General features: G+C 44.4%; 1 protein-coding gene across 3 annotated transcripts; it reads right to left on the reverse strand.

Moving 5' to 3' along the window:
* Positions 1-12,378: 12,378 nt before the first annotated feature.
* Positions 12,379-24,623, reverse strand: LOC125953396 (membrane-associated guanylate kinase, WW and PDZ domain-containing protein 2). Of its 3 annotated transcripts, none has more exons than XM_049682948.1 (4): positions 24,501-24,623; positions 19,275-21,614; positions 15,895-18,763; positions 12,379-15,817 (listed from the first exon to the last, which is right to left on the reverse strand). In XM_049682948.1, the coding sequence occupies exons 2-4, from the start codon at positions 19,829-19,831 to the stop codon at positions 15,218-15,220; spliced, it is 4,026 nt and encodes a 1,341-aa protein (XP_049538905.1). In that variant the 5' UTR covers positions 19,832-21,614; positions 24,501-24,623; the 3' UTR covers positions 12,379-15,217. The 3 variants fall into 3 exon arrangements, with proteins under 3 accessions (XP_049538905.1, XP_049538907.1, XP_049538906.1); XM_049682950.1 differs by having other exon boundaries at positions 24,474-24,623; XM_049682949.1 differs by lacking the exon at positions 24,501-24,623 and adding an exon at positions 23,920-24,467.
* Between the last annotated feature and the right edge of the window lie 275 nt (positions 24,624-24,898).

Here is a 24,898-nt window from a genome sequence, read left to right on the forward strand (position 1 = left end):
TGTTCACGCGCACTTTCGCCAACAAGCCGCCTGTCAAAGTAGCTGCTTAAGCCTCCGGGACACTGAGTGCGCCATAGGCAGCAACTCAGAAGATAAATTATCATTGCAAACCGACCAATCTTCTCGTTTCTTTTTAAGCTAAATCCCAGACTTATTCGGTAGATTTGAGGAAAATATGGGATTATTTTCTTAAGAACAACTGCGAGGTGCTATTTGCGCGACTATCACTGTAAACTTTTCAAGGTCAATTTATGACAGCTCGCTAGCGGGAACATTTGATTTTTTTAACGGAATTATGTAATTAATTCGAATAAAGGAGATTAGCACGACTTCCTGATCGAAGAACCCAGCCCCGAGCTGCTTCTGACGGTGGAGATCAGCCACCAGATCTGGAAACTTTCGGATGGGATCTACGGCGCTGCAGAAAAAGATGTGGGAACAATATGGAACCTTGTTATCGCAGGCCAAACACGCCGGCACACTGAACATCGGGGCAGGTTGTCTGTGGACAACTATCTCTTGCCAAGGATCTGGAGCCGAATGTTAAGGGATGATTCACACTCTCTGATCAAGTGTTCAGCTCGCTCGATGATGGGTTGATTCGGATCATTTCCACCGTGCTGAACGCTACGGCAAAATCGAATGGAATGCGAAGCTGGACTAAAAATCGGTCCATCCATCGGGCGATTAATCGGTCCAGCTTGGGACTCAAATTAGCTGGAATCAATGAAGGTTCGATAGCGACTATATTCCATCCCGATTGGGGGGGAAATGATTTGCCTTTCATTAACCATTGGTTCAATTCTTTAATACCACACAAAGAAGGTTCAATTTGTATGACGATTGGTCTTACTATTCCCTTTGTATGCTATCCCTCTTGCAGCTTCTATTCCGGGTCTCAATTTAACGATCATTTCCACCGCTCCTCCATTATTGTATATGACAGGGCTGCAGGATTATCTTATTCGTTTCTGGAACAAGTATATCCTGCCGCGTAATGTTCGGTCGGTGATTCGGAATTGATGGCGGTCATCATGGTGTTTTGAAGATAAAGGGAACCAGCTGTTGAGGAGATAGGATGGAATTTGATGTCGTCGGCATAGAGATAGTGTGGTGTGGCTTTAGACAGGGAGGATAGATGTACATTCTGTCAAGAAAGTACCGGGAATAGTCGATTTAAATCTGAAAAAGAGGTAGAGGCTTAGCCATTGTCCTGTAGCAATTTCCGAAAGAAGAGAGAAAGGAAGGACAACGATTCACCTACGCGCACACGCGAAGTGCCAGGGAAGACGACAGCCATGCCAGCAGAGGGACCCTCTACACCAAGGCGCTCCGATTTTCCTCTGTTTACTTACCCGCATCTACCCTACAGGCGCTCTGAAACAGATCAAAATGCTATTTCTTTCTTCATCGCTTCAGGCAAAGAAACGGTTTATATTGGATTATCTAACAAACCATTCAGAACATTCATGTTGTATTTACTTGACATTCTATTCTACTTGAATCTGCGATTACATGTACATGCTATCGGCTGCTTTCTGATCTGACCTACATCTTATTGATCAGCACGACAAAAAACAAAAACGCTTTCTTGATTAATTTGTGAACAATTGATTATATGTTGTTAGGGCAATTTTTTGATCTGTTACTTTCTCTAATATTTCATGTATAATTTGTTGTTTTTGTTGTGGTATGTTTTCCGGAAGCGATTCTAAAATTGTTTGGAGTTCATTTATATGTTTCTCTATTGTCTCCAAGTCCAACTCATACCATGGTTGGTTATCGTCTTTGAGGCCCAGTCTGCTATTAATAACATATTTTACTACATCGTCGCGACCATTTTCTATTGCCAAATTAAGAATGCTTCGACCATTTAGATCGTAAACACCGAAACAGTCCATATTATACGTTTCCACCAGCCAAGTAAATGCCATGTAACCCGACGAAATACTTGGATTAGAAACACAATAGTGACCAGCATTCCACCCATTCTCCGAATCAACTTCATTCGGGTCAAGCTTTTTCTCTGTTATGAGGTATTCGAGCATATTATAGCACTCAGCTTGTATGCAAAGATGCAACAAATTAGGTGTTCTTTTGCATCTGCTCGCGAGGTATTCATGTATTGACGTTGCAGCCTCACAATTATCATCCCACAGAGCTTCCAACACTTTCATCATTAATAGAATCAATGATTTGTTAACCTCCAGCTGAAGCATTTCAACCAGAAATCGTGTCATCGAAAGCCTTCCGTACGCACCTGATAAAATAAGTAGAATCAGATAACGACGATTTATAGGCACATTCTGGGAAAATTTGTTGATGATTGGCCATTGTATTTTCTTCTCATCAAATGGGTCTGCATCAATGTGACAATTTTCCTCATCCTCAAACTCAACTTCCACTTTTGGTTGAATGCCTTGTAAGATGCGATAATGACTAATGAGCACTATAAACATGCGCGATCTGTTTCGTCTGATGCACTCCGTCATGCAGGCAAGCAATTCGTTGCTAGTGCTTCTAGTCAATGTTTGGTTCATCTGAACCTCATATGCAATCATCAGATTCTCGAGTGTTGCGACCGATCTATACTTAATTGCTGATCGGCAGACATCTTCTACATTCTCTTGTTCCGTTATGAGGTCACTGTTTTCTGGTGAGAATCTGTGGATTAATTTAGCTACGCAATGTAAAAGGGAATCATAATATTCATTGAATTGAAAATGTGCTGGTATTTGACTAAGATCATCATAACATTCAATTAAGTTCGAGCCGTCTTCTGGATTCCATATTTCGTGTTTGTCTATACGGTTAATTCCGAGACGACACTCGGTGATGTATTCTGCCATTCCAATGTGACCAGCCTCAAAAGCAACATGGAGTACACTCGTTTTTCCTTCGGAACTGTTGAAGCAGAGCTCCTTGATTTTATTCTGGGGACTTTCCGTCAAGGCCGAGAGCGGAAAGCCATCTGATGTGATCTCAAGCACCCGTTTAGTTATGCAAAGCAGTAGCTGATCATTTTTAGTGAAGCAACATTTCCAAAAGTAGTCAATTGAAGCATAATAGTGGAAGATATTCCATCCATTCTGCTCATTGACGGTCATGACATTGACCATGTTGTGTTTGATCAAAAACTTGACCATACAGCCGAGTCCATATTGTGTCGCAAGATGCAACACATTTCTACCCTCTGCATCTATTTCACCAAGATTGGAGGTTCGTTCTAACAGATATCTATAAATCGGAACAAAATCAGTTGCATCGAACGCACACGTCTCTATGTGTGACTGATGTGCTAGTTGCATAATATCGACTAGAACCTTCCAATCGATTTTAACGTTCAATGTTTCACACAAATGTTTTATCATTAATTCATGTTTCAGGCATACAGCGAGGGCCAAGAGCTTCAATTTACATACCTCTTCCACTGATCGGTTGGCCGATAGAATCGTTTCAATTTGGTTCACCAATTTCTCCAAATTTATTGACCTCACATCAAATCCTTGAGCCTCACATTTTTCAAAAATTTCATACAAATTGTCCTGCTGCTCCATATCGTTCGGATTGAGCAGCCATTTAGTGACAACAAGTAAGTCTGTTGAATATAGGCTGCTTACTGTGCATACTAACCAACCAGCATCGTAAATTGGTGGTGGAATCTCGTCAGGGAACTCACGATGCAAATAGTACATCAGAAAGAGGAATCTACGTATCCTTGCCATTTCGTACAACTTCTTGGCATCCTCTAGGAGTAACAAGCGGCCATTGTTTGGCTCTTGTTCCACGGTGGCTAATGAAATTTTAGCTATTTGCGTGGCTAACATACAAAGCTCATCGCGACACCATTTGTCTCCAACAGATTTCGATATCTCCTTAATCGCATGGTAGCAGAATGTTATGTTTGGTATGGCATCAATGTTCAGGTTTCTGATTTCTTTGAAATCATTGAGTCCCAATTTTCGAGCCACAATGAGTTTTACTATTTCTCTCTGTTCATTTTCCATTGCGAGATGAAGAATGCTTCTTCCTTTCTTATCGAAAATACCAAAACAATCCATTTCGGTGGTTTTTGCTTGCATGTAACGGAACAAATCGGTTTTGTTAGCTTCAACATAAGAAGAATCGTAACAACCGGAGGTCATGGCCGAGAATGAGCGTTGATTTGAAACACATAAATGAAAAACATTCCAACCCTTTAATTCATCAACAGCCTGGAAGTCGATACTGTATCGCTCTATCAGATATTTTGGGAATTGAAAACAATTCGATGTTATGGCAAGACGAAGCATTTTAGTCGCATCGCTGTCGCTTACATTCGGTGCCAGGTCCAACAGGAACTCATATGCTTTGCTTGGTTTTATTGCTTTTACGTGACGTATTTTCGAAAATAAATTATCAGTTGTCATTGCTAGAGAAAAAATAGTGCTATCTGAAAGACTCAATTTCGATGACTTTATCACATACCTGAGCATAGATGGTCTTACTGTTGCAACACATATGATCAACAACGAGAGTATGTTTTCATGAACCACGATTCCAGGCAGTTTTGCCCAACCCATGTTCTTTACGATTGCGTAAACATCATTTACCGTACCAGACTTCAAAAAATTAATAAGATAAGGTTTATCACTTTGAATTGAACAGGGTTTATAATCTTTAATTTTCAACTGCGAACAGTAGAGATCAAAAAAATATTTGAATTCAATTTTGTAATCATTTAGTGCAGCATATAGAACGAATTTCCAAAGGTGTTTTTGTAAAATGTACGGTTTTTTTTCCATAAAGTATTTTACCGTTAGAATAGAATTGTTTTTAAACATTTCATCTAAATAAAACAAAATTAGTCTGCTACTGAAGAATTTTCTAATTGGTCCCCGTTGAATTACACTCTTCAGCATCCAAACCGAATCATATTTTATACTGTCATTCATGATGGATAATTCTTCGTCATTGAATCTAGCTCGTAACCTTCCATTGTAGCAGGATGTCTCGTTTGCTAAGTAACTCACTACTTTATCACAAAATTGTTTCATCATTTTGTAGGCATTATGCGATTTGTACGCGATTACCGCACTGCTCAAATATCCCATAACATATCTAGCATAAGTTGCAGCTACACCGTGTTCACCCCAAGAAGCTGATTCTACCTGTTCGTAAAGAACATCTACATCGATTGACGCCCCATGATGCAAAAGATAATATATTAATTGGGGTTTACCCCTGTTGAACGCGTAATCCAATGCCGTCCAACCAAATAATTTATCTTTGGCGTTTATTAGGTCGGATTCGATACAATCTGGTAAAAAGTGTGGCCAATCATTTTCAAAATCATAATATAATGCAATTAGATGCAATGGAGTTCTCTTTTCATCATCTTGCTCATAGAGCAACTTTGGATTAGTAGAAAGTAGTGATGCTACTATTTCCCAATCCCCCTCAATAATAGCAACATGTAGCGGATGGCTTGTGGCAAGAATTGCATCGATATTCACTCGCAACTCCTTATGATTATCACATGTTACTCCGTTCATATACATTTCGAAGACACCCTCAGCAAGAACATCGTTCACTTTAAATCTATACATATATTTCCCATCCAGTTGTTTCCCTTCCATTCGTCGCTGGACAATCCACCAAGCAGCCAAGTACTCAGCGAATGTGCGATGGATAAACGTTGGAACCCCATTCTGATTGGCATGAACTATCCCAGTTTTTTCGCTGCCTTCGTTTATTTTTTTCATGTAATCCCTTGTCTGACGCTTCTCATCTTCTGATAAAATAATATGCAGCTCATTCTCGTTCAACAATACCCATAATGCCACTAATCCATGGAGCAGTTTCAATTCATAAATGGCCTTTTCAAATCTTTCAATTTCGTCTGGTTTATCTGCTACATTTCTATCTCCCCCATTTTTGTCATATAGACGATGTCGGATTTTTACCTTCACAAACTCTTCCACGATAAACGATGCCTTTGATAAGTGTAATATCGTCTCAAACAGTTCTCTAATGAACGTTTTTGAAGCAAGCTGCAGGTTTATATTTTCATAATGATAAATACGATCCCCAAGAATGTCTACAGCCATCATCAAGTTCAATGGGACATCGTTCATGTCAGATAAACTAAACAATAGCATGACACATAACCATTTATAGAAATCAGATACCTCTTGATTGCAAATATATCCATTATTCCATTTTACCTTCATCATCTTAAACATAATAGATCCTTTATGTTGCAGCGATAGAGGATTCAATTTGAAAAATGAGGAATCTTTGCATGTCTTATCGAATTGCATTTTAAACCCGTACGGGCGACTTGTGAGATATATTTTACCCACTCCTGTAAATTGATCGAAATGATAAAGAAACTCCAACACTATCTCTTTATAGTGAGGTGCAATCTCATCAAACCCGTCTAACAACAACACAATTGCTCCTGCATTAAACTTTTCTTTGAATACCAGCAGCTGAATTGAGAAGTTTAAGGATAGACCGTGATTTGCCATCAGATCTTCGCTGACATTTGCTTTTCCATCCGAAAGAACTAAATATTTCGAACATTTCTCAGCCATTTCCCGTTCTAGTTGAAACGAAGAATGAAGCAGCCTATACAGCATTCTCAATCCTTCCGTCTCGTCGATAACCTTTCCAGTCTCATTCTTACGGTTCTGTGTAAATGCTTTAAAGTCGGAACAATGATCGGATAAGTTGCATCGTACAACCAAGGATGAAGGATTTCGGTTCCGCAAATGCCAAGCCATCCATGTAAGGTTGGTTGACTTTCCATGTCCTGCTTCTCCAAATAATATCGACACCTTTTTTCCTTCGTCGCCAAAGATTGTTTCATACTCTTTCTCTGGATTATTCGGCTCTTCGAACATTTGTATGAAACTATGCTCCTTCTTTAAGCGATTCGTCATTTCCTTGATGCTCATTCCTTCCTGGATGTGTTCTTTTATGTTTAGCATTAGGGGGGGATATTCACTCCACCATGTGTTCTCTGCCTCAAGGTTGCTCTCCTCATCAACCCAAGAACGATGAACATAAATGCTTTCGATTTCACGATATTTCTTTAAAATTTCGTTGTTTTCTTCCATTTGTTTTCCCCAATCAAATATTTTAATAACTTCCTCCATTGGAAGATCTCGGAAATTGTTTTGAAATATCTTGGACGGCAATATATTTGTAGTGCATAAGGGAACGGATTGACCAAGAAACTGATTCCATGATTGTTCCATCAAATCGCAAACACGAAACTCACTAAGGTTGACTGATTCTACTTGCTTGTTTGCTTGAATGTTGCTGGGTTTCCTGATAATAAACACTTGCACTTCACAATTCGTAAACATATCTACCCGCACAGTGTTCATACCATTGCAGATTATTATTAAACAGCTGGTGTGTAGAGGAAGGGATGAAAAGATGCTCTTGGATTGTTTGGAATCGCTAGGAAAATCCGATTCTTCAAGGAAAATCGGCGTTTTGTCCTGTAGATGCGAAATGTCTGATAGTACCGTCGCCCCAAATGGAATGTCATATGCCACAACTTCCTGAACGCTTTTAGATTTTGCAGAATTATATAAGTATGAAACTTTGAGAACCTCTTGATTAATTCGAAATGGCGACGTCACTACATTCCTACGTAGTTTATCTGAGATACCCTTGAATTTTATGTGTGCTAGAGTGTTTTCAATATTTTCGAAATCCTTTTTTATATCCTCTGAATGCAATGGCTTGGCAAATGGATTCATCAGCCAATCAAAATTCGTTTTAAATAGTCTTTCGGTAGCTACTTTCTCTTCAAGACATCCCTTTCGTTGGCCAATAGCCATGTGATTATAATTAGCATCCAAACTTCTCCAAATATCTGCTATTACGTCGTCCAATCCTTGCTCGCAGGAAGTACCACAAACCAAACGAAACCGATCGCAAAACAATTCGAAGGATTCATGCACATTATCATCTACGAATGAATCTGAGGAAGAATATTGATTTTTTTCATCCAACAGAAAATCGTTCGAAACATATACCTGTTTTTGTTTTAACTGATCCCATACACATCCAACAATTTTGAATTGTTTTCGGTATTGATCTTCAAACTCTTGTCTAAATGCTTCATATCCTAGCATTGAGTTGGAGAAGGATGAATCCAGAAATTCTTTTGTAAACGCATATGCATCATTCATTGAAGCTTCTTTCCTATCTATTATTTGCAAAATAGCTTGGCGATACTCTTTAAAGAGGGAATTGCTGTACGTTATCTTCTTGTTCGGTTTAGTAGCTTCGACCAGTAGCTTGGCTAGCCTAGCACGTTTGGAACATTTCCGTAACAGTTGATGAAAATTGCCAAACAAATCTTCCGCTGGCCATAGTTTTTCGTAGTCCAGTTGATAGTATTTACCTCCAATACTATCGAATAATGATGAGACATAGGCATCCAGAGATGTCGCTGAATCGTCCGTGACAGCTGGTTCGACTGTTTTCCACATGTCCTTTGCTTTGTCATCTATATCTGCGTTGGTGCATATGATAAACCCTTCCAGATCGGTTATCGATTGTTGTTGATCACAGAATGAGGTGAAGTACTTTAGAATAGCAAAGGGATTCTTCGTATCGCCGGTTGTGAAATCCTTCACCGTTATGTTGGGGGCAGGCGATCCCAGTTTGTGTTTGACTTGTATCTTCAGTATTCCTTTCTTTTCACCATCCTTGAAGGTATACACGATGTCATCGAACTTTCCAGCTGTAGGATCCTCTGCAGTGATCGCAAAACTGAAGCCGTTGACCGGGTCCAAAGACTTTTTGGCATTTGCCAGGCAAACAACTATCCCAAGCTTCAATTGATATGATGTTCCATGGAGCGCATGTTTCAGTCCCGACAAATTGCTTTCGACTTTTTGAGCATCGTGATGCTCGTGACTTATTTTACCCTCAGAGGGTAAGGATGAATCTGAAGCCGCCATTTGATAGCTTCGAATCTTTCGTTCAAGCAACTGCGACCAGTTTTCCTAGTATCTTCGAATCAATCGCCAAACAAGAAATCTTGACAGAAAAAAAGATTAAAGAAAATTAAAGCTCGTTACATATGCGACCACGAACGGCTTTCTTTGTTGATATATTACGGACGGGGCCGTATTTATACCACGAAAGGCTTGTTGCACGGGATTGTGTTCTGACAGATTAGCAAGTGAGCAAGAGTGAAGGCGAAGGTTGACAATAATAGATCAAAAGATGTTGTTTTGATAAGTTTACAATCATAATAGCATAATACATTAGGTGCAAACTTGGGCAAAGACACTAGCTAGTAAACCACACGCTTAGATTCCGTTACCGGCCAGTGTGAGTCAGAATTTTGGTTCTTCTGTTCCTGAGAGTTTTTTTCTTATCGATACCTTTTCTGTAGGGGTTCGTTCAATGGAATTCTAACTAGTTTGCAAAACGAATAAATATGGACAAGGATAATAGGAGAATTTTCTATAGAATTTTAATTATTTTGCATAAAAAAATAGGATATATCATTATGAAACAGACTGTAGTTCGTCAACAATGAGCACTTGCTATTGCTATTTATAAAGAAATTCAGCTAGCCATTTCGTTGGACTCTTCTCGAAAATATTAAGCGTACAAATATTAGGTGTACAAATAGAAAACCGCCGTTTTCCCATAGGGGGTCTAGCAGTTGCAAATGAATTGATAAAAATATGCAAAGTTGATATGCAAAAGTTGAAGCCGAGGGACATCGAACGGCGTCGGCGGCGGAAGTAGTGAAAACATACCTGGAAACATTAAAATGGCATATACTACCCCAGCCGCCCTACTCTCCAGACATCGCTCCATCAGATTACTATTTATTCCTATCGATGACGCATGACCTGGCCGAGCAGCGCTTCCGTTCTTTCGAGGACACCAAAAATTGGACCGATGCATGGATCGCCTCGAAAGATGAACAATTTTTCCGACGAGGAACTCAAAAGCTGCCCAAATTGTGGGAAAAAGTTGTGGCTAACTATGGCAATTACTTTGAAGAATGAGTTTGTAAGGATTTTTTTACAATAAAGCCTCAAATCATGAGGTAAAACGGCGGTTTTCTATTTGTACGCCTGATAAATAGTTTAAACCTTATCACCAATCCCTTAGCACCAAACGAAAAAAAAACACCAAACATAAGCGTTCAACACGAAGAGGTTGTCTCGTACAGAAAAGGTTTTTATGATTCGAAAGCGTTTTTTTTTTTTTTTTTGTAGGCGATAAAAAGTTTTGATAGCGTTTGAAAACACCATCCATCCATTAAACGATTATTGTCCTAATTAAAGAACTTACGAAACTGTTCGCTGATGATTAATACGGAATAAACTTGTAGAAATCAGTCAGATAAAGCACAACCCAATGTTGAATCGTTTGCACTAATAGGGATAAGGTATCTAACTTGAACGTGCACAAACAGTACCACTTTCATAAAGTAACGGACACACGCCAAATAAAGTACAGAACTCTTGGAGTCTTAAGCTATAAAGAAACCACTCGCGTACCCACGCCGATTCCAATTAATGTTCTTCGCTTCTCAACGGCTCGTACTGGAAGACGTAGAATGGTAACTGTGCCAGTTATGCGACGGACGTACCCACCTTTTATATTGAAAGCGAATGATATTCCTATCAGATGGCTTATCTTTACTGATAGCTAAGGTCTAAAGCCCGCGTTTCCTTCAACTTGTGGGTCAAACAAAACCCACATTTCATTTTCGGAACATACATTTTCCCCAATATATCCCATACATGTTCTATTGGGTTGAAGCCCCGACTGTAGGGTGGTGATTTCCATCTTTTGTGGAGAATTGTATAAGTAGCGTATCCAAAAGGAATGGTGAATTCAATGTGTAAACTTTAAAGTAGTTCCTTACTATGCTGCCCATGTAAAAATTTGCTTAAATCCTACATTAGTCCAAGCTGACGCAGGTCGTTTCGAAATTGCGATTAGATAGCACTTCCAGCTAAGACTTTGTTCCAAATCTATTCCAACTAATCTCCAAAATCAACATTCGTAATAAAAAAAAAGTCAATTAAATCCTTTTCTACGAAATCGCTCGCATGCTATGATGAATGTGGCAAATGTAAGCAGAGAAATCCGCAATGATAAGAAAAACGACCAAACCACCTGATCGAAATCCAGACCGCTTTAAAGCACTCCCTGCCGATCTCTTTCAAATCGCTCGAACTTATCTCTGCATCTGCTGTTTCCGTCGCGACAAACAACAAGATTTAATGAACCACAGTGCGGAATGCGTTCGTCATTGCGATGTTTAACATGCCCACGGGCTTGATATTTTTTCCCAGAACTACTGATAATTTGTTGGTCAACGTGGGGCATTTTGAATGTTTGATAACAATTTTAACTGACCTCGTTGTCGCTGATGTTATAATTATTCATTCGATCCAGTCCAAGCGCATTGAAAACAGATAAGCACATCCCTTCTTACACACCCTGTGTTTCTTTGATTTCTTAGCACCATTATGACAGAGCAACGGTGTATCAAGAAAAAGGGGTCCAAACTGTGTTGATTTGCAATCCATCTGGATTGAATGTAACTTGGGGCTTGCAACATAAACCAAAAACTCTGTTTGATATTTGGGCAACATTTACATCATCTAGACATCTTACTTTGTTTTTGTTGATGTTATAAATTAGCGCGATTGCTCTACGCTCTATTATTATAGCACAAACAGGAATACGAGTCGAAAACTCATGTAATTTCGTGTAAATTACACTCCGCATTTTCTCTCACAAATTTACCTATTGAACGTTAACCTCGCGAAGTAAATCGTGCATTTTTTATTCAACAGGTAATTAAGAAAATATGAATTGCGTTCTAACGGTGGAACAGTGACAAATATGATCAACCTAGACCAACTTCAAGCTGGGTACTGGTATTGGAAACAGACTCGAGAAAGGAAGCGCGTTGTTTGTGTTTGATCCATTTGAACAGAAATTTATCCGAAAGAGATGGAAGAGCATGGGGTCAAGTGGAGCAAACTAATAACTCGAACCGAGGTCAACCACACAGAAACGAACAGAACGAATTTGTCGGTCACCTGGTTCTAGAAACAACACACGTATTTTTTAAGTGCTTCTGTTGTAACCCCCACCAATCTTGTTAATGATGTAATCTTGCAAGGGACAAATGAAATCATGTTGCGGCCTTACCAAGCAACCATGGTGCAATTTTACTTTTAAACACGCATTTTCCACCTGTCGGGATCGAGTACCATCGTCGTCCTGTAATTTTGAAATCAATGTCCATACCGTTATTCCATCTCATTCTGCCATGTCCATCAGGAAGGCCTGAAAAATACTAAACGGGCTATTCCCGTCTACGCATGATGGTCATCTTTAAACATCCGTACACAGTGCTCAGATTCAACTACTAGCTTTATTGAGGGAGGTTGGTTTTCACATATACTTTTTCTCTTTCTATTTTTGTAACTTTTAGTAGATATGTAACCATATTTATGTTGTATATATGTAGTATATAAAACACTGTTTGATTCCACTACTCGGAAAATACTGCAACAGAATACGTTACACTTTCCTCGCGCCATTCTTTTGGTGTGGAAGAAGATTATTGCTTGTACGATTATTAAACCCTTGCAACAAAAACCTACTGGGCCTCTGAAATGACCACAGTACCAACACGATCGCTGTGCCGGTAGGTTTTGTGTCATTAACAATAGATTGGTTAACAATCTTCATCTTCTCTATCTCTCTCTAAGTATGTATATATGTTTTGTATAATGTTACACTTTTTGCTTATCCTAATCATCGCTCCTCCTACGTGTAATAGCCATACAGCAAACGAATAATTAATAAACATTTACATAAACATCGCCCTCGTTCTAGTTTTCCTAACTTTGTACATTGCCAACACAAACGACCTTAAGGGTATGGTCACAAAATCTTACCCTTTTTGTTTTAAATTTAAATTGCGTAATAAAACGTACACTACAACACAACATTACACCATTTAATTGTATTCTAGTCTTCACCGAGCGGATTTTAGAACGCATTTTTAGCGGAAAAGCATTATACCTATCCGCTAGTATGCCGAGGGACAAACGTAGAATAATGTTTCTTTTTCTGCTTTTTTTTTGTTAATTCTAAAACAACAGGGAGGCACTTTGTTTTGATTCTGACATCTGATATCATCATGTGCTCAGACATATGCACCCCGAACGTCCTCAAGTGTGTTAACTGATTCGTTCCTAAATGTGATGTACAATAAGAGGAAGGCCACGGGATGGGGATTTGTTAGATAACGATCGTACAAACAACATGGATCGTAAGGTTTGCATTCAATACAACAGTGATCCTAAGGATATATCTACACAACACTTATTGCTTTCATTCATCACTATCTACCGGTGCGTTTGTACTGGCACACAGTTTTATGGGGGGAACATTTAACTTTATGAGCATCTAATAATCTACATATTTATGTTTGTGGATTTGAGTGTGTATTTATGTCGTGTGTAAATGCGATCGTTCAAAATTGTCACACCAACTATGTAGGTGTGACAGTGTATATAGATAGATAAGTAAATGCGTATATATGGTTTTGTATATGTTTACGTAAAACGTCCTCACAAAACATGATTGGATGATGATCGTGGTGGTGGTTCTGGTAAAATTCGTTCTAAAAAATGAGCTACTAGCAGTACAAAAGAAATGTTAAGTACACATAAAACGCTGCTTGCTGCGCCGTCTCTAGTCTATATAGTTCTTTTCATTATCTTATCACGCTCCGCTAAACTGTACGTGGTTAAACTCCAACAAAGCCTCCGTACGTAACTGCACTTTCCTATATGATTTGCCCGCGTTCACGTTATTGTATATGCTTAGCTAAGAAAAATGGGACGACGATTTGAGGCTTGGGCTACTGCTTCCTTACACAACGCGTGGTCATCTAGGGCGTCGGTGCTCTTGTTGGTTTTCTACCTTTTTGTTAACTTCGCGTGATCGTCTAATCATAAGTGGGTATGTAAGGCAAGAATTGTTTGTTTCACAGGATGGATTACGTTTTGTTTCTTTGTTTAAGTCTTCCTTCAATTTGATTCAATAGAAACCACTACCATACTTGGTTTTCACAGATTTCGCATCAGTACATCGCGATGGTTCTACCATCTTCAGTTCACTATCCAAAACGAGAAACGACAAAAAGAAAACGAGAACGATTGTAAAGTGGCGCATTTGAATATGTTGTGGTACCGGTAGCAATAATTTAATTTTTCCAACCGACAACACCTCGTTCGAAAGTGGTTCTGTTTGTAACAAGAAATTGATATGCACATGATTGTGATGAGGTTGCATCGCTTATTACCGTTTGTCATGAGATACATTCATCCGTAAGCGTGTTACATTATAGACCCACCCTACGGTATCGTTAAAGCATGACGAAAAATTGCTCGGCAACGTTTTTATTGCCCAAATGTCATTCCCGCGGGGCGAGCGAGCGAGATATCATTTGCGATCGTGTTTTTAATCTGCGGAGCTACAGTCCCGCAGAATAAAAACTTTGCTTCCATTCCAGCAGAACATTGGCAAACCAGTTGGCTGGCGGCTGGCGAAAGGTGGGAATGTTTCAAAACATTCTCCCACGGGCAATGGATACAATGGAGCTTCATAATCATATGTTGCCTACCGGTGGTGGTTGAGCGTTACCTGCTGCTGAGAACAGCATCGTAACGAATGCAGACGAAGAACGGTGAACCACCACACCCAGCCAGTAGAAGAGATCAAGAAAGAGCAAGAGAGGGCCAAAGGAAGGAACATAAAGCATTGCTGGTCCCAGCAGGAAAAAGCAGGGACAAATCATGCGGCTTTCCTCCGTTGCCGCCCACTGTCACCACAATCGGGCACCAACGAGAACTGTTAACCGGCATCTTATTCATAGCTTAATCTAAAGTTGAGGTGGCTATTTGAGCAAGAGGACGGGATTCCGCCAACAACGGGTGCCATCATCGTGCCAAGCTGTCGGAGTTGCTGAAAGTGTTTATACGGCAACGGGATGGGACGCGAAGGTTAACCTACACTATTATAGCAGATTTTTCCGTTTCCTCTAAAACTTTGGTAAATTGGTTCACTTAATCATTCAAGTGGTTGTAGCGTCTCCTCCACCGCGGGGATTTTCCACTAGTTGCTGCTGGAGTCGTATCCGTAATCAGGAGATGATCGCCGGATAACGATTGATCGTTGGACCGTTGGTGCTACCGCCGGACGTACTGTTGCTACTTACGTACAGATCCGTGTTCGAGCTAAGCACCTGTGGAGGACCTCCGCCTACGGTCCCACCGTTTTGGGGTGAACCGGCGGCCGACGTTGTCGTCGGTACGCTCGGTTGGATGAGGGATCCAATCGCCGGATGCATGATACCGTCGCGCGGACTGTCGATCGTTAGTTTCACCTGCAGACCCGATTCCTTGATCAGATTGACCACATCGCTATGGCTCATGCCGGTAATGTCGATCGAGTTGACAGCAATGATCCGATCGCCAATCTTCAGTTCACCGCACCTTTCCGCCGGGCTGCCCGGTATGAGATCACCGATCGAGGAGCCCAGAAATTGGCCCGACGACGAGATGATCACGAAGCCAAAGCCCTCGTTCTCCTTGCGCGTCACTAGCACCGTATACGGGTAGCGCGGATTCGGTGGCGGTGCTGGTGGCTTCGATAGCTGCCGGCGGCGTAATATCATCGTCACTTGGCCACGCAATCCAGCTTCACCCATCAGCTGCACTACGCGGTGATGGGATGCATTTTCCTGTCGACAGTGAAGCAATCCGGTCGGTTAGATATTTCATAGAATAAAAGATACCTCATTTCTCACCGAACACTTACCACATTGACACCGTTGATGTTGAGTATCTCATCACCGGTCGCGATACGCGTATCCTTATCGGCCGCACCACCCGGAACAATGTGACCAACCGTCACCTGGGATCCCTCTTCTGTGCCGCCAACGATGCGAAACCCAAAACCAAGCGCCTGCCGTTCCAGTGTCACCTCCGATAGCGTGTACTCGTCGAGCTGCTGTGAGGAGAGAGGTAGCCCAGCGTTTACACCGGGATAGCCTCCTCCCCCTCCCGCGTAGAAGTGATGTTGCGAAGGAGAGAGCTGTGACTGCTGATGCTGACCCTGTCCGAGCATCCAGTTGGCGTTGCCTGATTGGTTCATGCCAACACCAACAGGGCCACCGCCGTAGTAGGGTTGATGATGATGGTGTTGACTGGATGGTGACGGTTGCTGGGGCGGCATTGCATCGTACAGAGCGTGTGTTGGAGCTGGATGATGGCCATGCAGAAGATGAAGTGACTGGTGATGAGGTGGTGGCATGTGCTGAGGATAATGCAGATTGTCGTACTGCGGCACCGGAGGTGGTGGTCCAATTTGAGCACCGGGAGGTCCCTGATGCAGGGAACGCTTTCGATCCATCAAATATTCGTTCAACCGTTTACCAATGTTGTCGCTCATCTGAGGTGGCAGATTGTAAGGAGCATTGTGTTGCTGCTGCTGCTGCTGCTGCTGTTGATGTGGCTGTTGCAAGTGAGGCGAGGGAGAACCGACATTATGCATCGAAGCATTCCCCGGAGGAAGCTGATGTCGTTGATTCATCAGGTGCTGCTGCTGTTGCTGCTGATGGTGATGCAGCTGCTGGAGATGCCGTTGCTGTTGTTGTTGCTGCTGCCGTTGTTGATAGTCCTGGCATTCGTAGCAAAAACAGTTCTCATGATGATATGGCGGCTGACCACCAGCCGAAAGAGGAGGTACCGGTGGTGGTGGTACGAGTGGAGGAGAATAAAGTTGATTGTAGCCGCCCACGCCACCCATGTTATTGCCACCATTGGGATTATGATAAGGTCCTCCAGCTCCTGCGGAATGCTGCAACTGCTGCTGCTGTTGCTGATGCAGAAACGCTGGCTGGTGATGGTGATAGAGCGCTGCTTCGCTGTTGTTCGAGCTGCTGATCGTCAGTTCGCCTAGCCGATCGGAGAGATTCGAATGCTTTAGATGCGTATGATGGTGATACTGCTCATCGGCCTGATGGTACATGCCAATATCGTTCGCAATTGAGTCCGTATCGTGAGAGCTGCCGTTCGATTTCAAATTTAGTTCTAACCTTCCACCGTTCTCCGTAGCAACCTGCAGCTTTCCACCATCGAGCTCTATTTCATCCGCATTGAGATCGGCAAGTGGCAACGACGGGGTTTTCGCTCGCGCCCGCGTATCCACGAGCGGTGTTTTCGGGCGCGTTGGCAAGATCTCCTTCGTCTGTGTACTGTACAGGTCGGCGGTTGGTGTTTTGCTGCGAAACAAGCTTCCATTCCCCAGGAGCGATCCACCCGGACCGCCACCTTCCTTCTTCAGCAGACCACCACCGGACGAGCTGCCACCAAACTTGGCCAGTTCGATGCCCTTCCTAAGCTTGTTCGTCAGCTTGCTGCTGCCGCCCGGCGGAGGGTGCACGTTCGCTGCCGCTACGCTACCACCACCAAACAGACCGCCCGGTCCACGCTGAACCTTCAGCGTGGTTTCGATATTTTTGGGACAATCCTTCAACACTTGCACCACCTCGTTATGGGTCATATCTTTGACCGAAATCGAGTTAATGCTGAGCAGTACATCGCCCTCCTGTAGATTCTTGCAGCACTGTCGATCCAGTATCTTCTTGACACGCTGCCCGTACGAACTGTCGGTGATCGTGAAGCCGAAACCATTGTCACTCTTCACGATGTTGATGTGCAGCAGCTCGGGCATCTCGAATGCGCCCCCTACCGTCTTGCCTTTGTAGTGCTGCTGGTACGAGAGCGTATCGTTAAAGTAAACATCACCACCGTTCGAGGTAACCACACCACCAGGAGATTGGATTTTCGCCAGCGGATTCTTGTGCGGCACATCGGAGGACCGACCGGCCGGATCGAGGAAGCCACCGTTTTCGAGAAACTTCAGCTCACTGTCCGTCACCGCACCACCATTCGTGAGCCCATCGACGGCGATCGTCGTCACTACCTCGGTGTTGGGATCGTTCGGATCGAACGGCAGCTGATAACCGCGGCACACATCCAAATGCACCTCTTCGCCCGGCATAATCGACTGAAAGATGTTGACCATCTCGTGGTGCGTGAACCCGAGCACGCAGATATCATTCACGTACACCAGCACGTCGCCCATCTTGAGCCTCCCATCGAGCCAGGCCGGACCGTTCGGGACGATTGATTTGATCTGTAGAAACTCCTCTACACTGTCGTCACCACCGACGATCGTGAAACCGAGACCGCGCGTTGATTTGACCAGCGTGGTCATCAGTCGTTCACCGCGCAGCATGGCCGGGTTTTTGGTAAAATGATTCACCCGACCACCGCCAACACCACCATTTCCGATGACACCGGAAGCAACGCCGCCGCTACCGGGAGCATCGAGCCCGGGTGGTCCATTGTCTAGTGGCCGCATGGGACCACCACTACTAGTGCCTATGCCGCCGCCACCTGCACCACCACTGCCTCCTTGTTCCTGCATTCTTTTTGCCTGCAGTACCGGGTTTTCGTATTGCGTTTTACGGTTCACGTGATCGATGTAATAGGTACCGTAGTGTGGATCACAGATCTTCTCCCAACCGTACGGCAACTCATCGTCCTGGCAGTCTTCGAGGGACTTTTTCTGAAACTTGGACAACCGCGGATCGAGCCAGTGCGATGTACCGGTGTTGTGACTGCGGAGGAAACAGATACGAGAATGAACGAACGAACATTATTATTGCTACCTATGGCTCTACTTTACTGTGATGCTTCAATGCTTTGCCAGCAGTAATTTTGTAATGTTAAATGTTTCTCATTAGCAATTTCACTTCATACGCAATTATCAAAGCATTCTTCTGATTTAACCTTCAAAGCGACACCGAAGAAGTTGCGTTTGTGGTACAATGCTCACGAATTATGGGTGCCAATCGCAATTTCACTTTCCTGACGCCCAAACGGCCAATCAAAGCGGTTTTCACTGACCTCTCTGATGTTCTGAAAAGGTCAGTGAGATCTAAAACTGCCTATTTTGAAGTAGCAATTGGCTGATTGGCTGAGCTTATACAGCTGATGACGATGGCAGTATTCCAATTTCCAGCCTATTTTGACTAAACTAATAAGCTACGTAGTCTGGTTGCTAAATAAATATTACAGGAATCAAGTATTCAAGAAACAACCGGAGAAGAAACCGTTTCGATTACTTACTCGATAAAATACACCTCGCCACTGTCGGTGTACGCTTTTTCCCACTTAAGCGGCAGCGGCCCAAGACCATCCTGATCCTCCAGGTGATGGTTAATCCCGGCCGTACCGGTACCGACAGGTGAACTTAGATCGGTTTTTTGGTCGTAAAAGCTGCCCGTTTCACTCGTGTCGCCTGCTGCGATGATCGATGATCCACCATTGGGCTGCTGGTGCTGCTGCTCATGATGATGGAAATGGTGTCGCTGATGCAGGTGCGCGGGATGAGGCTGCTGGTAATGATGTGTGACCAGGCCACCGGGCGGAGGACCATTATTGCCGTTGTTTCCGCCGTGGCCGATCGGCGATAGGCCGGACGCAGCAGAACCGCCGTTGGTCATACCACCGCCTCCAACATTGCTGTTGTTGCTGCTGCTACCACCACCATTCGCCACCTGAGCCATGTCGCTCAGTGGTGTGCTGTTACTATTGTTATCGTCACTCATACCGCCCCCCGATGACGAATGATCCTTTCCGGAGTCCGATTTCACGCCCATTTTGCTACCGCCACTCGTGCTCATGTTTCACCTTCTTCCTGTCTTGGAGGATTTCTCCCTGCAGTGACGGGACGGAGAGACGATGATGCACTGCACGCTGTGGCAGATTCACCTCCTCACGTGCACGCTAAATAACAGGTCTCGCTAAATCACAACGCGCCCAATAATCACACACTGTGCCCCGGATGCACAGCCGTTGCTATGAAGACACGAAGCCGCGAGCTCGGTCGTTTCACCGTTTCACGATGGCACTGTTTCAGGATGCGGTGGAAAGGTTCACATATGATCAGCGAGCAACCAAGCCAGGCCTCAGGCCAATAATCGTCGATGATGCCAGAGCTTGGCGCTCATCTCCGCTCTTTCAAGGGCTCCCCTATGGTCAGCAATTACATTCCAAAAAAAAGCACACACACTCACGGACACACAAAAACGGTTGGTGATGGAACAGTCGTTCACGGCGAATGGTCACTTTCCCCTTGCTACGTTGGCCACGAAAAAACCGACCTGCCCTCTTGTTGCTTTGGTGATGTTTCGTTCCTAAGCGCGATGATCGTCTTTCGCTACCAAGTCGCACCTTCACCTTCAGCCTGCGCAACGCGCGAAGTCGAAGGTCCCCCACAGACCCGCGCCCGAGAGGTGAAGAATTTCGATGACGCACCGCGACGGTCTGTGTTCGATGCGGGTCGCACACACTCGTTTGGGGTCACAAGCAAATGCCTCCCCTCGAAAAGGTCCTACCGGCAACGGGATCACACTGCTGCTGTCACGGGGTCAAACACAGTCGTCTCCTTTTGCAGCGAAATCTAAGAAGCCATCGACTGCACACTGCACGCAAATCGTTGATGACGATGACGCGATTATTGTTGCCGTTGTTGCTGTTTACACCTCGGTGGAATTGTTGCTTTTTGGTGACTGCTTTCTGCGGAGTTTCGTTCGATTGACGGTGAACGGAACGTTCGCTCCTGATTGTGGTGGTGGTGGCGGTGGCGGTGCTGCTGCTGTCGCTGCCGTGTGTATCATCATCGCCGGTCGTACCTTGTTTTCGATGGAACACGGCTATGAATCACCGACTGGTAGTGTTGTAAGCATTCCTTACTTCGTCCCACCAGCCTCAAACACTTCTGGCTCCTGTGTGTTTTTTTCCTTCCGTTTAAGCGGCAAGCCGTGGATTCCACACGCGCACTAAACCACGAGTTCGAAGGCACAAAACATTCCAAACCACAGACACACACACACGCACCAACTGTCGTCGTCTGGCCGATGGCGGGTTGTTCTACAAAATCACACGTTCCGCGAGTGTGCTAGCATTGTTGCGAGTTGATTGACGCGAGATTCATTTTTTTTCTTGCTTTTCGTCACTATCAGAACAAACACGACAAATGGTTATGAGGCTCTAAAAGGGAAACTCGAGCCAGACATCGCGGAACACAGTGGCACACACTGCCAACAACTTGATTATGGACACGCGCATTCAATCACACGATCACCGTAGATTGGCTGGTTGGGTGATTTCCGCACCTCTAGCTGCTGGTAATACTTCGGGGGATGCTAGGGAGCTAGTGGTTTACCCCGAGTCATACCACTGTCGCTGCCATCATCTGGTGTTTTCGCCGCTTTCGTACACTCGGGTTTCACTACGTGGGGGCTGGCGTTCCCTTTTGTTTTGTCGTCAACGTTACGCGTCTCCGGCGTGGTGGAAATCATGCGAGCACTCGCTTACATGCCTGCTGCTGTGAGCTTCAGTTACGCCTTTACACCTTTTATCACTGCGTGCTGTTGCTTCTTCTTATATTTATACTGCCGCTAGCTGGTTGGATGGAAGAAGAAGAAAAAAGTGTCCAATTGTAATGCGTGCAGACAATAAAACCGCAGCCACAATTTCAATCAACAGTGATTGATTGTGGTGAAGTCAGATATACACTTTTAAACCATCCGAAACGTAATTGTTTGAATCAGTTTTTGCGAATTGTTTCGGCATTTTCCGACAAGCGTACAATAACCTTCATTTCATCACTCTACTGCTACATCATGCTGCTGCTACTGCTACCCTTTGGACCTTTGCATCATTTTCAGATAATAATGAGCAGATTTTAAGGTCTTCAATTGCATTAGTGCATCGGATACCCCACTATATATACGGAATTATTTTTTCTCGCCGATTGATCGTATCGTCAATTACCATAATCACTAACGATATACCGAAGAAATCGCCTTCTTTTTCGCCTTACGCATGTTCATCCTCATAGCTAACTCAGTTCCAAAGAAGTTTGGCCTAAACAACAGGATAGTTAACCACTAAACTTACGGTAGCGCGTATTTTAAGTCGTAATTAATTTTAAGTAATTATCGTAAAACACGGACACACGGTTACTGCGAATTAACGTATACACCTGAAAGCATTCATCAAGTATTCTCCTGATTCTGTTCTGAACGGTGGTCGGTGGTTGCCAAGCGAAACCGAACACATACGACACAGCATTAGTGACCGTCATTAACACCACGCCTAAACATAAAACGAATAACGCGAAACAAAATGCACATAACTTTAAAATCTTATGTGGCGTTACGCAAACAAAAACGACAACGTATTCCAATCAATTTAGAACACACGTGTGCCATAGTTTAAACAAAAAATAATGCAATCCACTCGCCAACGAAAGTTGCAACATAATGCCCGACGGCCGACTATGATTGCCACCGGCGATGCGGCACACCTGTTAGCTACCATCATCCGCCACCAGCCGGGAGGGTGTGTGAGAGGACCGGCTCCTATTTTCGGATTGTCACCGACCGGCATGAAATTCGGTCACAAAACACGGTCGCCGCAGCATATTTATTACCGTACATCACCACCCCGCCCCTCTCACCACCCGCCCCAAAAAACAGGCATGCCCCCGTGATCAACGGAGCAGAGTGGGTCAATGTGGGGTGGGGGTTCTCGCGATCACTCCGCGAGAAGCCGAAAGAACCGACAAAAGAGGGAATATGAAGAAAGTGGTCGTCGCGTGTACGCCGTGCGATCGCTCAATGAACCTTTCTTTTCATTGAAGGGAACACACACACACACACATGCACACGAACCGAGTATGGGCGGCGACATGGGGACCGCAATCTTGAATCGTAAGATCTAAAGCAAAAGTCCCATTACGCTCCACTAGCGGTACTAGCCATCGTGGCGTGGCGTGGCGTGGCGAGGCGCGCTAGGCTACGGTATAAAATAACCAGGCGCGAAACGTACCGCCTGCTCCTCCGCTGGCATCAGGTGCAGCTGACCGCATCGGCCATTCACGGGGAGCGAGCGGGCGGGCCCCCGTCCTCTGGAGGCTGGGTGCAAGCGAGTCAAGTGGCGAAAGTTGCATAATAAACGTCATTATTTCTATCATTTATCCTGGTGCGCCGCTCCCACTGCAATCTTTTTCGCTTCTTCTTTCTTCTCCTTTTCTTCCGTGGCGTGTACGTGTTTTGATGCTCGCTCGACGAGCTGCGTTCCCTGCGCACCGCACCTGCCTCTCTGGTCGGTGCATGTCCCCTCTTGATGCGACATATTCAACCTGCCGTCCACTACGCAAGATGCACTCATACCCTCTTCCCCTGCCGCAGCGACAGAGAGAGAACGACCGAAAGAGAGAAAGAGAGCGGAAAGCATAGCTTTTTTTCCTTTTCTTTAAAGGGTTTTTGCTCCTCGTTCATGTTCCACCCTTTTCCCATGCTCTTGCTCACTCTTGCAGACACTAGCGCACCCAACGCAGGCGGCGTATTGTTGATTTCATGTTTTTCTTTTTCGTTTCCCACCAAAAATTAACGGACGACGAGCTCGTACGCACGCACACACGCAGGAAAACAGCGCTGCACCATGGCGACGCAGAGCCTGCTGCTGCTGCTGCCGCTGCTGCTCCATCGCGATGCTCGATGAAACATAATTATGTGCACACCGCCACCACCACTCCGCTCTCGTTCACTGCGTGATGCCGTTCTCACGATCATCGGACACAAAAACCAGATCACCGTGTACGCGGCCATTCTTTTGCGGGGCTTGGGGTTTGGAAATTAAAAATAAAACTTGGCCATCGGTCGTCCGGCGGACTGCGGGGAACCAATATGTTATTCTTCACCTCTACACCTCGCGCCCCCTTCAGAAAGGTGGTGACACTTTTGCATCCGTAAACTTGGGGCCGAGGGGTCACGCGGCGGGTGCCCCAAGACCGATCGATAATCGACAGAAGCCTCCGAGCGAGCGCGTCCCGTGCCGCGATGGTATTTTTTACTACGCCGGAAGGGTGAAAAGAATGTTACGTTTTTGCTTCTTCATCTTCTTCCCCACGCTTGCATTCCAGCGCAGCAACGGTGTGCGCGGTGACGACGACGACAAGTGTGGACGGCGACGGTGCTGAGAGCGTGTGCGTGAGGCGGCGGCAACATCCCCCCCATATCGCCAACAAGGCGAAGGAATTTTATGTTGCAACATCGAAAGGCGGCCCCTCGAAAGATGGTTTTACGTGGACGAAGGACCATCGAAGGACATGCACACGGTGATGAAACGATCCGGGGGAAGATGCTGACCAGCGGTCAGCGCCACATACACACAAACACTCGAGAAAAACGGGATCGACCGTCGCGGATTTGGAGTGGCTTCCTCTTCACTCCAAACGCCCGACAACGCACGTACGAAACACGGATTTGCGTATCCACATACCACCGTTATCATGGAGCCGGTACACTAACAACACACAATCGCACACACAAACACTAAAAACAATTAAACGCAGAGAAAAATCAACGAAAGCAGATCGATCCAGGCATCGTCGTCGTGCGTCTCCATTTTCAAACAAAAAACCGTGGTGCCGTCGCGGCGAAAGAAGAAGGAAAAGAAGTCGTCAAGCCGCGTCCACACGCAGCGCGCGGCTACCAGCTTCGCAACTGGACAGTGGGCTAAAACTAGTTGATTTTTACGCAACCACAACCGTTTCTTGAAACATACATGAAAAATATTGCAAATTGTAAATTAAATGGTATTCTGTAACTTTCTCTTTTTTAACATTGCCATGGTCTCGTTCAGCATTCAAATATACCAAAATTGAAAAGAAAATGCTA

Source organism: Anopheles darlingi, chromosome 3 (assembly GCF_943734745.1).
Source record: "Anopheles darlingi chromosome 3, idAnoDarlMG_H_01, whole genome shotgun sequence".
In the NCBI taxonomy this organism is placed as follows: Eukaryota; Metazoa; Arthropoda; class Insecta; order Diptera; family Culicidae; genus Anopheles; species Anopheles darlingi.